At 41.5% G+C, this 18,299-nt stretch overlaps 1 protein-coding gene across 1 annotated transcript in view; it reads right to left on the bottom strand.

The window, feature by feature from the left end:
* Window positions 1-17,675, bottom strand: part of scp2a (sterol carrier protein 2a) — a 105,363-nt gene extending 87,688 nt beyond the window's left edge. Inside the window, exons 1-5 of the mRNA XM_059984326.1 lie at window positions 17,564-17,675; window positions 12,089-12,137; window positions 10,228-10,299; window positions 8,196-8,327; window positions 2,738-2,802 (exon numbers count right to left, since the gene is read on the bottom strand). Coding sequence (XP_059840309.1) covers window positions 2,738-2,802; window positions 8,196-8,327; window positions 10,228-10,299; window positions 12,089-12,137; window positions 17,564-17,635 — 390 coding nt within the window. The 5' untranslated portion in view covers window positions 17,636-17,675. The remainder of the gene's footprint in view (window positions 1-2,737; window positions 2,803-8,195; window positions 8,328-10,227; window positions 10,300-12,088; window positions 12,138-17,563) is intronic.
* Window positions 17,676-18,299: the final 624 nt, after the last annotated feature.

The raw sequence follows: 18,299 nt of genomic DNA, 5'->3' as shown, positions 1-18,299 counted from the left end.
GTAAAATCAAAACATGTGGCAGGTTGAATTAGTGGGCGATTAATGATGGAAAGCAAAGTGTATGGTTAAATTGAAATTTCTCATTTTGTTAGTGTACAGCCCATTGCACACAATACGGATGTCCAAACAGAAATTGCTGCCTTCTCCACAGATCATGGTGATGCTGGCATTGTATCACAGCCTGGCAGAGATATCACGTTAAGGGGTACCGAGCTCCAAGAAGGATCCAGCAAACCAGAGAAAAACTTCTGTCCAAAAAAAACATGATTCTGCAGACAGTGGAAATACAGAGGAACACACACAAAATGCTGGAGAAACTCAGCAAGTCAAGAAGAATCTATGGAGGGGAATAAATAGTCAATGTTTTGGATCAAAACCCTTCATCAGCACTGTAGAGGACAAGGGCAGAAGGAGAATAAGCTAGCAGGTTATGAGGGAGAAAGTGGGGACGTGGGGGAGGGGAGAATGAAATAAGAAGCTGGAAGGTGATAGGTGGAAGAGTTAAAGGGCTGAAGAAGAAGAAATCTAACAGGAGAGGACAACAGACAACTGAAGAAAGGGAAGAGGGAGGGGAACCATGAGGTGATGATGGGCAGGTGAGAAGAGAAAGGGTGAGAGGGAAAACTAGAATGGGGAATGGAAAAAGAGGAAAGGACAGAGGGGGAAAAAGTTATCAGTTGGAGAAATCGATGTTCATGCCATCAGGTTGAAGACTCCCCAGAAGGAATTTGAGGTGTTAGCTCCTCCAGCCTGAGTTTGGCCTCATCATGGCAGTAGACACATCAGAATGAAATGGGAAGTTGAATTGCAATGGATAGCTACCAGGAAATATTGTCTTTTGTGACAGACTGAGAAAAGTCCTCAAAAAATATCAGGTCTCACTGATGGAGGGGAGGAATCACCAGGAGTATCAGATACAATAGATGACTCTAATAGACTTGCAGATGAAGGGTTGCCTCATCTGGAAGGACTGTTTGGGGCCCTAAATAGTGGTGAGTGAGGAGGTGTAGAGGCAGTGTATCACCTGACACACTTGCAGAGTTAAGTATATTGCCCAGAATGTTGCTGGAGACTATATTTTCTCCAACATAATAATTGTTGAATGGAACATTGAGGGTAATACAAGGCCTCTGGCAACATTCTTCAGGCTGCTCCAAAAGGTGAAAGATTTTATATTCAACATATTCATTCCCACAAGAGTATTTTGATATACCAATAGACTCAATGTTAGCTAAAACATTAAAGCAACAAACAAGAGATTAAGAATACGTCTGTAGACAATCTACACAGTTCATCATTTTGCATGTTTTTTCTAGGAGTGCGTATTATACCAACAATTAAAAAAGAAAAACTACTGTGGATGATGGAAATCTAAAATGAAAAGATGATGGAAGTGTTCAGTAAGAAGCATTTATGGAGAGGCCAATAAATAAAGTTAATATTTTGTATTAATGAAACATTAACTTTATTTATTGGCCTCTCCATAACTTCCAATTGTGGAGTTTTAAAGTCGTATTATTTTGCACAAAAAATATAGTTTATCTCCTATTTTATCTCCCAGTTATTTCCAGTCTCCCGTTGTTAAAAGGCCATTGACCTCATTTTGTAGTGAAAACATTTATTCATCAATGGTTTTTGTTCCTCTCTTTTGATTATCTCTTCAATTAACAAATAATCAAGTATCTATTGTCAGAAGATTTCCAGCAGAGTTAACAGTAAATAATTCTTTTTCAATTCATATTCCTGGCAAAATCATAAATTAGCAAAATGAAGGTCTGTAATATGACAAACATGTTTCAATGAAATAGAATCAAAAAAATAGCAGAAACTCCTGGCAGGATAGGCACTCAACATGAAGTGAGGAAACAGCGGAATATTGTGTGCAGTTTTGGGCTTCTTATTTTTGAAAGGATATACTGACATTGGAGAGGGTTCAAAGAAGATTCAGGAGAATGAATCCAGGAATGAAAGGGTTACTGTATGAGGAACGTCTGGCAGCTCTTGGGCTGTATTCCCTGGAGTTCAGGGGAATGAGTGGGATCTCATAGAAACATTCCAAATGTTAAAAGGCCTGAACAGATTAGATATGGCAAAGTTATTTCCCATGGTAGGGGAGTCTAGGACAAGAGGGCACAACTTTAGGATTGAAGGATGTCCATTTAGAACAGAGATGCGGAGAAATTACCTTAGTCAGAAGGAGGTAAATCTGTGTAGTTTGTTACCACGAGCAGCTGCGGAGGCCAAGTCATTGGATGCATTTAAGGCAGAGATAGATAGGTTCTTGATTAGCCAGGGCATCAAAGGGTAAGGGGAGAAGGCAGGGGAGTGGGGATGACATGATCATCCCATGATTGAATGGTGCAGCAGACTCAATGGGCCGAATGACCTACTTCTGCTCCTATATCTTATGGTCTTATGTATCTGTGATGCAACTGCAAGTTTTACATTGTACTTTGTGCATACGCGTACTTGTGCACATGACAATGATGTGACTTTGACTTTATAATGTTTTCTCTGTAATACATGTCTTCATACAAGGAAGGAAAATCACTGGGGACAAAGTTGGATGAAATATTAAAGGGGAAAAATAAAACAAATGACTTCTATTTCAGATTTCCAGCATCTGCTAAATTGTTATGGATTATATTGATGCAGATTACAAAACAATCTCAACTCACAGAAGTACAAGTTCAAGACATATCAAATTTTGATTCAAACTCAAAAAATTCTTCTCTACCTTTGAAGTAAGAGATCCTCTTTCCATTTTTTCAAATCCCAAAGCAAGAGTACAATCAGCCAGTCCTTAAAACATCAGAAAAGAATATTAAATCATTATAATGTTCGTGTGAATAGAAATCAGTTATTAGAATTATCCATGAATTTAGCCATAGATTATCCATTATTTTAATTGTAATTATATTCAACAATGATATTTTATCCAACAACATTTGGTCCATCATGTTCAAACCTATCTCTCTCTGTATTTGAGTTCCCTACCAGTCACTTACTGGAAAATCTGGCCTCTGCCACCATTACAGACAGCTGGTAATAAAAAAATGTTGATAACCCTGTTCACAAATTGTTCAAGTTGAACTCAGACAGGAAAGTGCAATTTAGCAGTAATTTACTGTAACAAGATGTTTCAAAGTACTTCAGAGGAACATTAATCTAAATGTAACATGACTAATGTAACTATGTATCACAACAGCTGATACCGAACCTGTTGGTTTAAGGATTCTTCTGTACAAGTAAGGAGAGACATGGAAGCTTTAGGGAGGGAATTCCTTAGATTGGAGTTTTTGTTACGGAATCCCTGGTCATTTATGGTTGAGTGATTTTAAAGTACGGCATAACTAATAGAGCCAAGGCTTCACAAATCCAGCAACTCTGATTCAATCTTGACCTCTGTGTGTACAGAATTTACATAATCTCTGAACCAAAATCAAATTTATTATAACTGTCTTATATGACATGAAATTTGTTTTGCAACAGCAGTACAGTACAAAGACATAAAATTACTACAAATAAGCAAACAGTGCAAAACAAAGAGGAAGGGCCTTCCTGCGATCTCAAGGGTTTCCTCTGGGTGTTCTGGTTTCTTCCCAAATCCCAAGAAATTTGCAGGCTGATAGCTTAAACTGTCATTGTAAGTTGCCCAGAGTGTGTAGGGGAGTCGTAAAATCCGAGGGATGGACAGAGGTGATAACCATATGGAGAGAATAAAATGTCAACTTCCTTGCAGTATATGACTCTAAAATCTTAGATATTCATGGCTGTAGTTGGAGGAGTTCAGAAATCTGAGAGACAGGGGTTTAAATGAGATTACCAAAGTGGAACAGCAAGCAAAAGGAGGTTTAAGAACTACCTTACAAACTCTAAAACTGAGACATTGACATTCCAGAAAGCCCAGTTACGATGACAGAGACTGCAGACAAGGAGACGCTGATGATATAGCAAAATTGCGGTCAATGGGATGAGTCGCAATGTAAAAAGGACAAATTGAAAAGGGTGATGTATACAGGACTGAAGGTGTTACATTTGAATGCACATTATATGGAATATGGTAGATGAACTTGTAGCACAGATACAAATTGGTATGTATAGATGAATGATACGTACAGAGATCCTAGAAAATTTGTGAACACTGTAGAATTTTCTCTTTCTACATAAATATGACCTAAAATATGATCAGATCTTTATGCGAGCCCTAAAACTAGATAAAGAGAACCCAATTAAATAAGTAACACTAAAAAACATATTTGTTCATTTACTTATTGAGAAATATGATCCAATATTACATGTATTTGTTGGAAAAAGTATGTGAACTTTTGCTTTCACTAACAGGTGTGACCCCCCCACCCCTGTACAGCATTAACTTCAACCAAATGTTTCTGGTAACTGTTGATCAATCCTGCACATCAGCTTGGAGGAATTTTAGGCCATTCCTCTTTACAAAACTTCTTCAACTCTGGGATGTTGGTGGGCTTCTTCGCATTAACTGCTTGCTTCGGGTCCTTCCACATTTCTATAGGATTCAGGTCAAGGCTAACTTGGCCATTCCAAAACACGAATTTTCTTCTTTTTAAACCATTCTGTTATTGATTTACTCTTGCCTTTCAGATCATTGTCTTGTATTATCGAACTTCTGTCAAGCTTCAGGTGATGGATTGCTACCCTGACATTCTCCTGTAAAATGTCTTGACACAAATTTGAATTCATTGTTCCTTCAGCAATTGCAAACTGTCCAGACCCTGAGGCAGTAAAGCAACCCAACACATGATGCTCCTTCCACCATGCTTCACAGTTGGGATGAGGTTTTGGTGTTGGTGTGCAGTGCCCTTTTTCCTTCAAACATAGCAATGTGCAATTCTGACAAAAAGCTAAACGTCTGTCTCATCTGTCCACAGAACATTGTCCCTGAAATACTTTAGAACATCCAGATGGTCTTTTGCAAACTTGAGATGTGCAGCAATGTTTTTGTTTTGGAGAGCAGTGGCTTCCTCTGTAACGTCCTTCCATGAACACCATTTTTCTTCAGTGTTTTTCTTATAGTGGACACATGAACTTCAGCAAGTTCTAGAGATCTCTTCAGGTCTTTTGCTGTTACCCTTGGGTTCTTTATCACCTCCTTCTGCATTGTGTCATGCTCTTGGTGTGATCTTTGCAGGATGCCCACTCCTAGGGTGTTCTTTCATTTGCAGACAATTTCTCTTACTGTGGACTGATGAACACTCAGGCCTTTAGAAATGCTTTTGTAGCCTTTTCCAGCTTCATGCATCTCTATGATTCTTCTTCTAAGGACCTCTGAAAGTTGTTTTGATCGAGGTATTGTGAACATAAACAGATATCTTTTGAGAAAAGCAGGCTCTGTCAGTAACCTGACTTCTGTGCATATTTTTTTTTATATATATAGGGCAGGAACCCTCTACAACCCACACTTCCAATCTCATCTCATTGATTGGTACACCTGACTCCAAATAGTTTTTGTATAAAGCATTACCCCAGAGGTTCACATAGCTTTTCCAAAAAACACATGCAATACTGGATAATTTTCCTCAATAAATAAATGAACGAGTATAATGTTTTTTGTGTTACTTATTTAATTGGGTTCTCTTTATCTAGTGTTAGGACTTGCGTGAAGATCTGATCACATTTTAGGTCATATTTATGCAGAAATAGAGAAAATTCGACAGGCTTTATAAACTTTCCAGCACCACTGTATTATGTATGGGCATTAATGAATCATGACTGAAAGATTATAGCTGGCAGCTTAACATCCAAGAGTACACATTGCTTCATAAGGACAGGCAAGTAGGCAGAGGAATGGCGTGGCTCTGTTGGTAAAGAAATGAAATCAATCGTTAGAAAGTAACATAGTATCAGAAGGTGTAGAAGCCTTGTGGATAGTGTTAGGAAACTGCAGAATAGTAAAAAGGCCCCAATGTAAGTTATATGCAGACTTCCCAACAGTAGCAAAGATGTGGTCTACACAGGGAGATAACAAAAGCATGTCAAAAAGGCTCATGGTTGAGCTTTTCTGGATTGAGCATCGCGCAATTAACTGCAATTGATTAGAGAGCCTAAGGTAAAGAGCCAGTGATCATAATATTATAGAGTTCACCCTGCAATTTGAAAAGAACGAGCTAAATTCAGATGTATCAGTATTACAGTGGAATAAAGAGAATTACAGAGGCATGAGAGAGGAACTGGCCAAAATTGATTGGAAGGGAACACAAGCAAGGATGATGGCAAAGCAGTAATGGCTGGAGTTTCTGAGAGCAATTTGGAAGGCACAGAATAAATACATCCTTAAGAAGTATTCTAAAGGCAAGATGACAGACCTGTGGCTAACAAGAGAAGTCAAAGCCATCATAAAAGCCAAAGAGAGGGCATACAATAGTAAGAAGTTAAAAGATTGGGAAGCTTTTAAAAGCCATCAGAAGACAACTAAATATATCCTAAAGAAAGAAAATATTGAATATGAAGGTAAGCTAGCCAATAATATTAGAAGTTACAAAAGTTTCTTTGCACAAATGAAATGTAAAAGAGAGGCAAGAGTAGATAGCAGACCGCTGGAAAATTATGCTGGAGAGCTGGTAATGGGGGTCAAGGTATTTTCTTCACCACAGGCAGTTCCTAAGCATCAGGACTATTTTATATATTCTCAAGTTGTTAATAAAACTGAATGAGAAAGCCGAACGGAGAAAACAGTTGGTTGGTTTGTGAAGGGCATTCTGTCCACTGCTTATGCACAATCCAGGTGCATGGCCTGGACGTGCCCGTCCTTTGATGCACCTCAGAGCCAAAGTTCCCAGGAAAAGGAGCCAATCTTCAGAACAACCTAACAACACTGCAGAGTCATAGCCACCCAAACTTGAGTTGTCAAGCTGCTATATCCACACATCTGCCAGCTGTAGTGATCCTGCAGTACGATATGCTTCTGAGACCTAGGCTACCTAGAGCAGACAGCCAAAGCTGTCTTCACTAAATTCTTGAAATTCATTTCAAAAATAAGCAAACAATGGCCAGTATCCTCTCCCTGGCCAGTAACCTCAGAAACTGAGGTCCAGGTCACTACTATCTAACAGTAGCTAGGATGCAATCTATATCAAGATAAGTACATTAATTTTTACAGACAGACAGACATACCTTGTTGATCCCGAGGGAAATTGAGTTTCGTTACAGTCGCACCAAGAATAGTGTAGAAATATAGCAATATAGAACCATAAATAGGAAGTAAATTATGCCAAGTGGAAATAAGATAAAGACCAGCCTATTGGCTCAGGGTGTCTGACACTCCAAGGGAAGAGTTGTAAAGTTTGATGGCCACAGGTAGGAATGACTTCCGATGACGCTCAGTGTTGCATCTCGGTGGAATGAGTCTCTGGCTGAATGTACTTCTGTGCCTAACCAGTACATTATGGAGTGTATGGGAGACATTGTCCAAGATGGCATGCAACTTGGACAGCATCATCTTTTCAGACACCATCGTCAGAGAGTCCAGTTCCACCCCCACAACATCACTGGCCTTCTGAATGAGTTTGTTGATTCTGTTGGTGTCTGCTACAGTCAGCCTGCTGCCCCAGCACACAACAGCAAACATGATACCACTGGCCACCACAGGCTCAAAGAACATCCTCAGCATCGTCCGGCAGATGTTAAAGGACCTCAGTCTCCTCAGGAAATAGAGACGGCTCTGACCCTTCTTACAGACAGCCTCAGTGTTCTTTGACCAGTCCAGTTTATTGTCCGTTCATATCCCCAGGTATTTGTAATCCTCCACCATGCCCACACTGACCCCTTGGATGGAAACAGAGGTCACCGGTGCCTTTGCCCTCCTCAGGTCCACCACCAGCTCCTTTGACTTTTTCACATTAAGCTGTAGATGATTCTGCTCGCACCGTGTGACAAAGTTTCCCACCGTAGCCCTGTACTCTGCCTCATCTCCCTTGCTGATGCATCCAAATATGGCCGAGTCATCAGAAAACTTCTGAAGATGGCAAGACTCTTATGATGCTTATTAGATTATAAAATTAATGAGCATACAGAGGGGAGGATACTAAAATAATATGAGACATTTTTCACATTTCTCTCTTTATTATCTTCTCATTTTTAATTAACTTACTTCTAATTTAGTTAACTCTAACTCAAAGGTTTTGCTACTTGTATTTAATTCTAAAGCTGTGATAACTTACCTCCTTGTATCAGTTGTCTGGCCACGAACAGAGCTGTAGAACCAGTCGAGCAGTTGTTGTTAACATTAATGATAGGAATTCCAGTCATTCCCAAACTGTGGTAGATTGCACGCTGGCCACAAGTCGAGTCACCTTCATAAGAAGGACAACATAAAATCATTACTCCTGGTTCTGAACCAAGTTGCATCCACAAAAGACTGCACCCAAAGCTAAAAATAAATGCTACAAGACAGAAGCAGCAGAACCAGAAGATGATCACTCAGCCTCTCGAACGCATGCCATCATTCAAATAGATCAGATGAGCCTGTGTTTCATCCACTCTGCCACCTTCTTCCCATATCCTTTAGTTGCCCAAATGTTACTGATCCTAGCCTTGGAACAGACTAAGCACCCAGCCTTCAAAGATCTGAGGATTTACATTCTCTGCTTTAATTAGCAAGAAGATTGATTCAGTATCGTGTCTAAGGCTGCTCTGTAAAGATTTGTGCCAATATTGTTTCATCTTGCTCCTCAGCCTTACCCCAGAGATAGCAAGTGCACCTAGCAAGCTTCTTCTGACCGTGGTCAATAGACAATAGGTGCAGGAGTAGGCCATTCGGCCCTTCGAGCCAGCACCATCATTCACTGTGATCATGGCTGATCATCCACAATCAGTACCCCGTTCTTGCCCTCTCCCCATATCCCTTGACTCCGCTACCTTTAAGAGCTCTATCTAACTCTTTCTTGAAAACATCCAGAGGATTGGCCTCCACTGCCAATGAGTGATATCTTTTATGCTAAATTTAATTTTAATTAATTCACAACAGTTAATTGTTTTTAAATAATTCGTATTTTGCATGTATTCATGGCTGTATGGTAGTGCAACTGGTTAGCATTATGCGTTACAGCACCAGTGATCAGAGTTCAATGCCCAACAACGTCTGTAAGGAGTTCGTACATTCTTCCCGTGACTCTGTGGGTTTCTCCCACATTCCAAAGATGTATGGGTTATGGTTAAGTTGTGGGCATGCTATATTGGCTCCAAGAGCATGACAACACTTGCATGCTGCCCCCAGCACATGCTGGTACTGTGGTCTTTGATGTGGAGCTTAGGTTAATGGCATCTAACAGTGACTCCTTTGCTTGCATCTTTGGAAACTGCTCTATTTCTATCTTTCATATCTCTATTTTTCCCTTTCAAGGTTCTTTTGAAGACCCTGACCTGGAGTTACATGCTGACTGCGGTTCTTTGCGGGAATGGGACTCGCTATCAGGGTTCCTTATATCAGAGTTGCCATTGACATGTGGGAAGAGGGAGCTGGGGGAGACTTTGGGGTTCTAACATTTGCCTGTCATTCATTCTTTCAGGCACTCCTCTGTTTTTGTGGATTATTTGTGAAGAAAAGCATTTCAGGACGTATATTGTATACTTTCCTCTGACATTAAATTGCACCTTTGAAAAAAGGCATTTCACTATATGTTTTGATGCAAATGTGAAAAATAAAGATAATCTTTATCTTTAAAGATCTAATTTTTGCTCATCTGGGGTTTAATAGTAGACTGTCAGCAGGGGCTCAGATTGCCCTTTCCAAGGCTTATTTGCCACTCATGGTCTACTCTACCTTTATGGAACAGCTGCAGTAAGACCACTGGGATCTGCACGGCTACAAAAGACAAGGACAGTCATGGCAGGAATAACCATGAGGTACTGGCCAGGTCAAATACAATCCAGCCTAGGGTTATGAATACTTCACAGGCTTAAATTTGGACTTTACTTACAATATTTCACAGCACTATAGCCTAGTGCATTTAAATATTTTTGAATAGTTTAGCCACAGCTGCAGTGTTTAAGACAATGCCAGAATTTTTGCACTTAACTAGAGCTACAGATTGTATCATAGACAAAGGAAGTTTGACAGTGTGGGAGCAGTTCTGAGAAATGCCACAACTGCCATGGTGGCTTTCAACACAAATGTCTCTATCTGGAAAGAAATATCATATTCAAAAGCTATAGGACTATCAAAGTAATCAATCCTAGTTAAGTATCCCTTACCGTATACATAACCCACACAAGCTTGTTCCACAGCAGAATATGCAATGCCTGCATCAGCCAGCGCCTTCTCCGCTACAAGGGAAAGAAAATAACGAATTATATTTTCTCTTCTGTAGAATGTATTTATCAAATTCAGAATAATGCCACCAATTCATTTGATGCGGTAATTAAGAAGATAGTAATTAAGTAAATAACGAAACGGCTCACTAGTCTAAGCTCAGTCTTGTCAATGCAGAGGACAAATAGTTTTGCAGAGCACCTGTCTGTAACAGCCATTCTGAGCATGTCATTTCAACTTCCTCTCCCATTCCCACACTGATCCGTTCTTGGGCTTCTCTACTACAATGGTGAGGCCAAACACAAACTAGAAGAACAACATCTCATATTCTGCTTGGGTAGTTTGTAACAAAGGTATGAAAAATGAATCTTCTAATTTAGGTAACCCATACCTGTGTTCCTATCCCACTCCCACCAGTCCATTCATATTTTCTCCCCTTTGTCCACCTTTTCCATCCTTCTTCCTTTCTCTACCTGCCTATTTCCCTTCTGCTGGATCCATCTACCCCATCATCAACTTGTTTCTGTCCCACCTTTTCCTTGCACTCCTAGAGAATGGCCATCCCCCCCCCCCCACCCCCATAGTCCTGAAGCAGGGTCTTAACACAGAAACTCAATACAGTGGATTCTGGTTAACTGGGGAACTGGGTCATCAGTTAATCATGGCAGCTGTTAATTTGGGACAACTCTTTAAGTATAAAAACTATTCAAGAAAATTGCCAGGATACCCTTCATGTATTTGGGACACTATGTAATTTAATTGGGACAGGAAACTGTTGCCAAACAGCTTCTAACCATCATCAGTCGCATGCATTACGCGGCTGTTAGACACTACACCATGCTTCAAGAGAACTGTTTTTAAATAACATCAGTTGCATGTTTTTGCATTCAAACAAAAACAATTTTTGTTACTGTTGGTTGGTGAGAAATAAGCAGTAAGACAATTCAGAACTGGTTTGTTCACTGCATTTTCAAGCACTCATGTTTGAGGATGCCAGAAAGAGCTGGGAATGAAAATGAAATTATTTCAGTAAGTTAGGAACCTGAAAGAATTTTAAGGTATCAACAATTATCTGAATGTTACAATGAAAATGACAATTTGGAAGATGCAACCACTGACAGCATTGTATGAAGGCTGTCCACTATCTGCACAAGATGTCTGCTGATTTTGTTCATTTACAGTCAAAAGACCACAACGCAGATGAATTCCCCCGTCTCTAAGTATTAGGAACAAACAGGTTTATAATACTTAAGTAGCATTGATAGTACTCTAACTTGTCTTTATTCTATTTAAGTACATAATTTCCATGTAACTTCAACTAATTTGGGCAGATGCTTAATGGAGTCAAAAGGTACTGGTCCCGATGTGTCTCACTTAACCAGAATCCACTGAGTAGCCTCCACAGATGCTACTTGGACAGTTGAGTTCTTCCAACAGTTTAATTTTTGCTCTGGTTGTGAGAAATCTCTGGTTTCTCTTTAATATGAATAAGCTGCAAAACATAACTGATTGCTACAGGACTTTACATTGTTCTATTCATAAATTCACACAGTTCGACCTGGTGTTCTGATTGCTCCATGACACGGGTTAACCACTTGACATTATATCAAACAATGTTCTTTGGAACCAACTCCAAATATCTCACTTCTTGAACATACTTTGTTCACCACCAATTTTAACATTAAGAGACAAATACAATATCATGGTTTCAAAGCATCGTGATAATGATTGAGTTCTTCTATTTAAAATGTCCAACTTCTTATTACGAATAATCAAAAAAAATTGCCAAAAAGATTCGCCTACCTGCTTCTTTTGCCATGTCAGGATAGTCTAGGTCCCCAGGTTTTTCAAACTAGAGGGGGGAAAAAAATCACATTGCCTCAATTATTGACAATAACTGTTAACTGCATCTTACTTCAAAAGTTTTGGGAAAAATTCAGAATGAATGACAAATTCATAAAACAACAAATGACAGCTATATGTCCCTTCAAATTTGGAAAATTGAATAGATAAGCCGTACACCTATATTTCTAAAGAGGATTTGGATATATTGGGGCGCTTATTTGCCACGGGAATTCACCTCTGTCCTTATATTCGGTGTCTACATTCCCCCCAGCATTAATGCTAAGGAGGCGCTCTGTGAACTGTACGGGGCTATTAGCGAACTTCAGAACACACACCCTGATGGTCTGTTTATTGTCACCGGTGATTTTAACCACACGAACCTTCAGTCAGTGCTCCCCAAATTCCATCAGTATGTGGACTTTACAACGAAGGGGAAGAACCCGTTGGACCTGGTTTATACAAACATCTACGATGCATACCTGGCAGAGCCCCGCCCCCACCTCTCAGACCACATCTCTGTTATGCTAATCCCAGCATACAGGCCGCTTGTCAGATGCTCCAGACTAGTTCGGAAGCAGGTGAAAACCTGGCCAGCAGGAGCCATCTCTGCTCTTCAAGACTGCTTTGAGCACACTGACTGGCACATGTTCAGGGAGGCTGCAACCAATGGTGACTCTACCAACTTAGAGGAGTACACAGCATCAGTGACCAGCTACATCAGCAAGTGCATTGATGATGTTACTCTGTCCAAGACCATCACTATACACGCTAACCAGAAGCCATGGATGACCACAGAGGTGCGTGCGCTGCTGAGGTCCCGCGAGTCCGCCTTCAGAGCAGGCGACAAGGCAGCTCTAACAACAGCACGGGCCAAACTGTCCCGGGCCATCAGAAGGGCAAAGCGTGCACACGCCCAGCTAATCCACAGCCACTTCCAGGACAACGGTGTCACGAGGCGCATGTGGAAGGGCATCCAGGACATCACCAATTACAGGACATCATCTGACTGTGCGGGTGATGCCTCCCTCCCAGATGCATTGAATAACTTCTATGCCTGGTTTGAGGCAGAAAATGACATGGCAGCGAGGAAGTCCACCCCCCCTACAAATGACCAGGTGCTCTATCTCACCGTGGCCGATGTGAGAAGAACCCTATGCAGGGTCAACCCACGGAAGGCTGCTGGATCAGACAGAGGATGTGCAGACCAGCCAGCAGATGTTCTCACTGACATCTTCAACATCTCCCTGAGCAGTGCCACCATTCCAACATGCTTGAAGGCCACCACCATCGTCCCCGTGCCGAAGAAGTCTTCAGTGTCCTGCCTAAGTGACTACCGTCCCATTGCACTCACATCCATCATCATGAAGTGTTTCGAGAGGCTCATCATGAGGCATATCAAGACCCTGCTGCCCCCTCACTGGATCCTCTGCAGTTTGCGTATCATCCCAACTGCTCAACAGATGATGCCATTGCCACCACCCTCCACCTGGCCCTAACCCACCTAGACAAAAAAGACACGTACGTTCAGATGCTGTTCATAGACTTTAGTTCAGCATTCAACACAATCATCCCTTAGAAACTGATTGGAAAGCTGAGCCTACTGGGCCTGAACACCTCCCTCTGCAATTGGATCCTAGACTTCCTGACTGGGAGACCTCAGTCAGTCCGGATCAGGAGCAGCATCTCCAACACAATCACACTGAGCACAGGGGCTCCCCAGGGCTGTGTGCTCAGTCCACTGCTGTTCACTCTGCTGACCCACGACTGTGCTGCAACACACAGCTCGAACCATATCATCAAGTTCGCCGATGACACGACCATGGTGTGTCTCATCAGCAAGAACGACGAGTCAGCTTACAGAGAGGAGGTGCAGCAGCTAACGGACTGGTGCAGAGACAACAACCTGGCTCTTAATATGAACAAAACAAAAGAGATGGGTGTTGACTTCAGGAGGGCACGGAGTGACCACTCCCCACTGAACATCGACGGCTCCTCGGTAGAGATCGTAAAGAGCACCAAATTTCTTGGTGTTCACCTGACGGAAAATCTCACCTGGTCCCTCAACACCAGCTCCATAGCAAAGAAAGCCCAGCAGCATCTCTACTTTCTGCGAAGGCTGAGGAAAGTCCATGTCCCACCCCCCCATCCTCATCACATTCTACAGGGGTTGTATTGAGAACATCCTGAGCAGCTGCATCACTGCCTGGTTTGGAAATTGCACCATTTCGGATCGCAAGACCCTGCAGCAGATAGTGAGGTCAGCTGAGAAGATCATCAGGGTCTCTCTTCCCGCCATCACAGACATTTACACTACACGCTGTATTTGCAAAGGAAACAGCATTATGAAGGACCCCATGCACCCCTCAAACTCTTCTCCCTCCTGCCATCTGGGAAAAGCATTCAGGCTCTCACGGCCAGACTATGTAACAGTTTCTTCCCCCAAGCTATCAGACTCCTCAATACCCGAAGTCTGGACTGACACCTTGCCCTACTGTCCTGTTTATTATTTATTGTAATGCCTGCACTGTTTTTGTGCACTTTATGTAGGTCTGTAGTCTAGTGTAGCTTTCTCTGTGTTGTTTTTTTTTAACATAGTTCAGTCCAGTTTTTGTACTGTGTCATGTAACACCATGATCCTGAAAAACGTTGTTTAATTTTTACTATGTACCGTACCAGCAGTTATGATCGAAATGACAATAAAAGTGAATTTACTTGACTTGACTTGGCTTGTGCTTACTGACAGCAATTTATTCTGTAACAGGGTGGTGACTTGAGGAGAGGCAAGGATATTGAATCCAACTGAATGAAGACCCAGTGATGTGGGTCCATGGTACTATAACTGATGCTACTGTCCTACATCATGGAGCGATGGGAAAAGGACCATGAAATGCCTTCCCCTGTGAGTCAGAAGTGGAGAAATCAACAATGACTTCATACCCACTATCCAGCAATATTTAAATAAATGAAAACCTGAAGACAATGGTCAGGCTGTCAGATAACATGCAGGAAAATGTAACCCCGTCACCAAGACAAATGTGAGGAGTGCAGCATGTTTGTTTTTGACACTAAGGTCAAGACAATCCAGTTAGCTGACTCCTCAGGCTGCTTTCAGAGGGCCAGACCTGCTAGAACGAAGTTCTCTTGGCTCCTGCAAAGAGTATGTGCTTTTGCTTTAAATTCTCTGTTATCCCACTCTTGGCCTCTCCAAAATCTTGTTGCCAAAACCCCCAGATCCACTAAACTACAGTCGTGTTAATTAATGTTGATATAACACAACTTTCAAATCTATCATCCTCGACACTCTAAAAGAAAGAAACTCTTGACCTCTTGGTCTTGACAAAGCACCAACATGGCCACAATAATATACACAAAATCACGCAGGGACTTAGGACATGAGGAAGCACGTATGAGAGGAATAAACAGTCAACGTTTCAGGCTGAGACCCTTCATTGGGACTGGAAAGAAAGGTGGCAGAAGCCAGAATAAGAAGATGGAGGAAAATCATCTTGCCATCTTGTACTCCTTCCCTCTCTCCCACCTGCTTATTCTGCCACCTTCCTTTCTAGTTCCAATGAAGGGTCACAGCCTGAACATCGAATGTTTATTCCTCTCCATAGATGAGGTTGAGTTCCTCCAACATTTTGAGTGCATTGCTCTGGATTTTCAGCATCTGCAATATCTCCTGTATTTATAACTTATCTACAATGCACTTCCCTTTCCAAACCCTCAAGATGTATAGCAGTCTCTCAAATGCATTTCCAAGAACTGGAGAAATCTTTCTAATTATATTCTCAAGTTTGTTAAAGTACTGAAACACACTCATCAAAAATCCTAATCCATTGTGACAGTGGTATCCCTTTCACACTTTGAATACAGTTCAGTGTTTTGTTTGATGAATTGGTGTGGGCAGATTATTTTGAGGAAAGAATAGATAGACTGGGCTTCAGTATGCTGGAGTTTATAAGAGTGGAGGGATAGGGACTAGAATGAAATACAAGCTCTTCACAAGTTTTAACAGAAGTGGATGCTTTCCTTAGAGGGAAAATGTAGAAATACCACTGTTTTTCTTATCTACAAAGGGAAATAAGAAGTGATTTCAGAAGTATTTCTCCACCATCTTTTAACTATATCAGCAAGGATTTCATCTGCTCTTGAACCTGTTTTACAAAATGATTGATGCCATTTTCAATTTCTCACCAGGTGGCAAATCGCACCCTGTGGAATGTAGTCATTGCATCAAACACCATCACAGTGTGGGGAATCTCCAAGGTGCTCCTACCACCAGGCACTAATTGTTCCCTGTTCTTGATAAGCTCTCCTCCAGGCTTGGCTCTCAGCAGAGAGGGTCTTTGGGCCTCTCGAATGTTGGATCTCCTTTGCCCCTTTCCCTTCATTATCTGTTCCTTATGTCACAAGTTCTTTGGGGATCTCAGCATTCAGGTTGATCATTTTATTTTCCCCCAAGACATCATGGTGTTTTCATTTCAAGAATACTTTGCTCACAATTAACTAGTTTCTTTATACCCTGCTCTTTCTCATTACACGAAGCTCAATGCTTACTGACAGAAGACCAAGTATTATTTATGGTTTAGTCAGGGCATGTCAGGTACTAGACAGTTAGCTGGGAACCGCCAGGTTGCCTGTGAGGTGACACTCGTGTAGAGATTCCTGTAAAGGGCTTTTGAACCCTTCAGTATTGGCCTGGTATGATCCAACGGGCAATTCCCTTCCATAACATAGAGAAACCTCAACTAGATTAGACCCAACCATTCAGTGCTCAGGCAAGTTGATAAATTTTCCCTCCTAACTCTGCAAATCCTAATCATATGTTTGAAACAGTGTATTAAGTGCAAACATAATTCTCTTTCAAAAATTAAAACACCATATATTCAGTTTAGAACTGTCAGCAATAGCTGGCAAGATCTGACTCATTAACTACAATCTGCAAAATAGAGAAAATCACACCAACTAAAAGGAAAAGAAACATAATATCTAGCAATATTAAACGCTCCACCTTTCACAGTTCTGTACTATAACCCGCCCCCGCCTCCAGATATACACACTAAGAATGAGCAGCGTTGCTGAAGTTCGGATAGAATGATTCTATTCGCCAAACACTGACTGAACCACAGTCGTGCCTCACAGAAACCTAGGCCAGTGTATACTGGACTCTCAGCTTCTATCGGTCGTCATCTTACAAGGAGAAACGGGAGTGTCTGGCCCTTGCGAATGTGCCAACGCATTTGCTCATTCTCCAAGACAGCCCTGTTGGCCGGCTATGTGACAAAGTAACCGATATAAACTCGTTTAAAGAGCCATGCAAAAGCTTCTGTCTGGGAAATGAGCCCCAGACATCGGTCTCTTTGCTGTAAGTAACACCGCTCTAAAGCACCCGTACGCAAACTTTGCCTCTTTTTCTTCCTTCACATATACCTTGGTCATTCCCACTCCCACAACAAACGCTCGTCTCCGGACGGCTGCCATGTTTTCTGTCGGAAACACCATCTTTAACCCGGAACAAAGTTCACTTCTAATGCCACCGCCCTTTAAAGCTGCACAACGCACGAAAAAATCCCGTAACAACATTCGTCTTGTCCCCGAATGCACAGCACTGGAGTCTAAATGTTAACCGTTTTATTTTCGATTTTAGATCAGATTTTTCCCCATTTTAATTTTTAGATGTGCAACAATAATTGCGAAATGCTGGTGATGATTTACATAAGAAATAGGAAGAGGAGTCTTGACCATCCGGCCATTCAACAATGTCATAGCTGATCTGGCCATGGACCAACCTCCGCCCACTTGCCTTTTCCTCATAGCTCCTATTTCCCCAGATGTGCAAGAATCTATCTAACTGTGTCTAAAATACATTAAATGAGATAACTTCGCCGGACAGAGAATTCCACAGATTCACTAATCTCTGAAGAAAGCAATTTCTCCTCATCGCCATCCTAAATCTATTCCCAAAAATCTGGAGACTGTGTCCCCTAGGTCTCACTGACCAATAGAAACAACTTTCATGCCTCTATGTTATTTTTACAATTTTATATGTTTCACTAAGATCCCAGCTCATTCTTCTGAATTCCAGTGAGTGACTCAATCTCTACCCATAGGCTAATCCCCTCAACTCCGGAATCAACCTGGTGAACCTCTTCCGCACTACCCCCAA

The sequence above is a fragment of the Hypanus sabinus genome, chromosome 11 (assembly GCF_030144855.1).
Source record: "Hypanus sabinus isolate sHypSab1 chromosome 11, sHypSab1.hap1, whole genome shotgun sequence".
NCBI classification, from domain to species: domain Eukaryota; kingdom Metazoa; phylum Chordata; class Chondrichthyes; order Myliobatiformes; family Dasyatidae; genus Hypanus; species Hypanus sabinus.
This window is presented reverse-complemented; position numbering and strand designations above follow the sequence as displayed.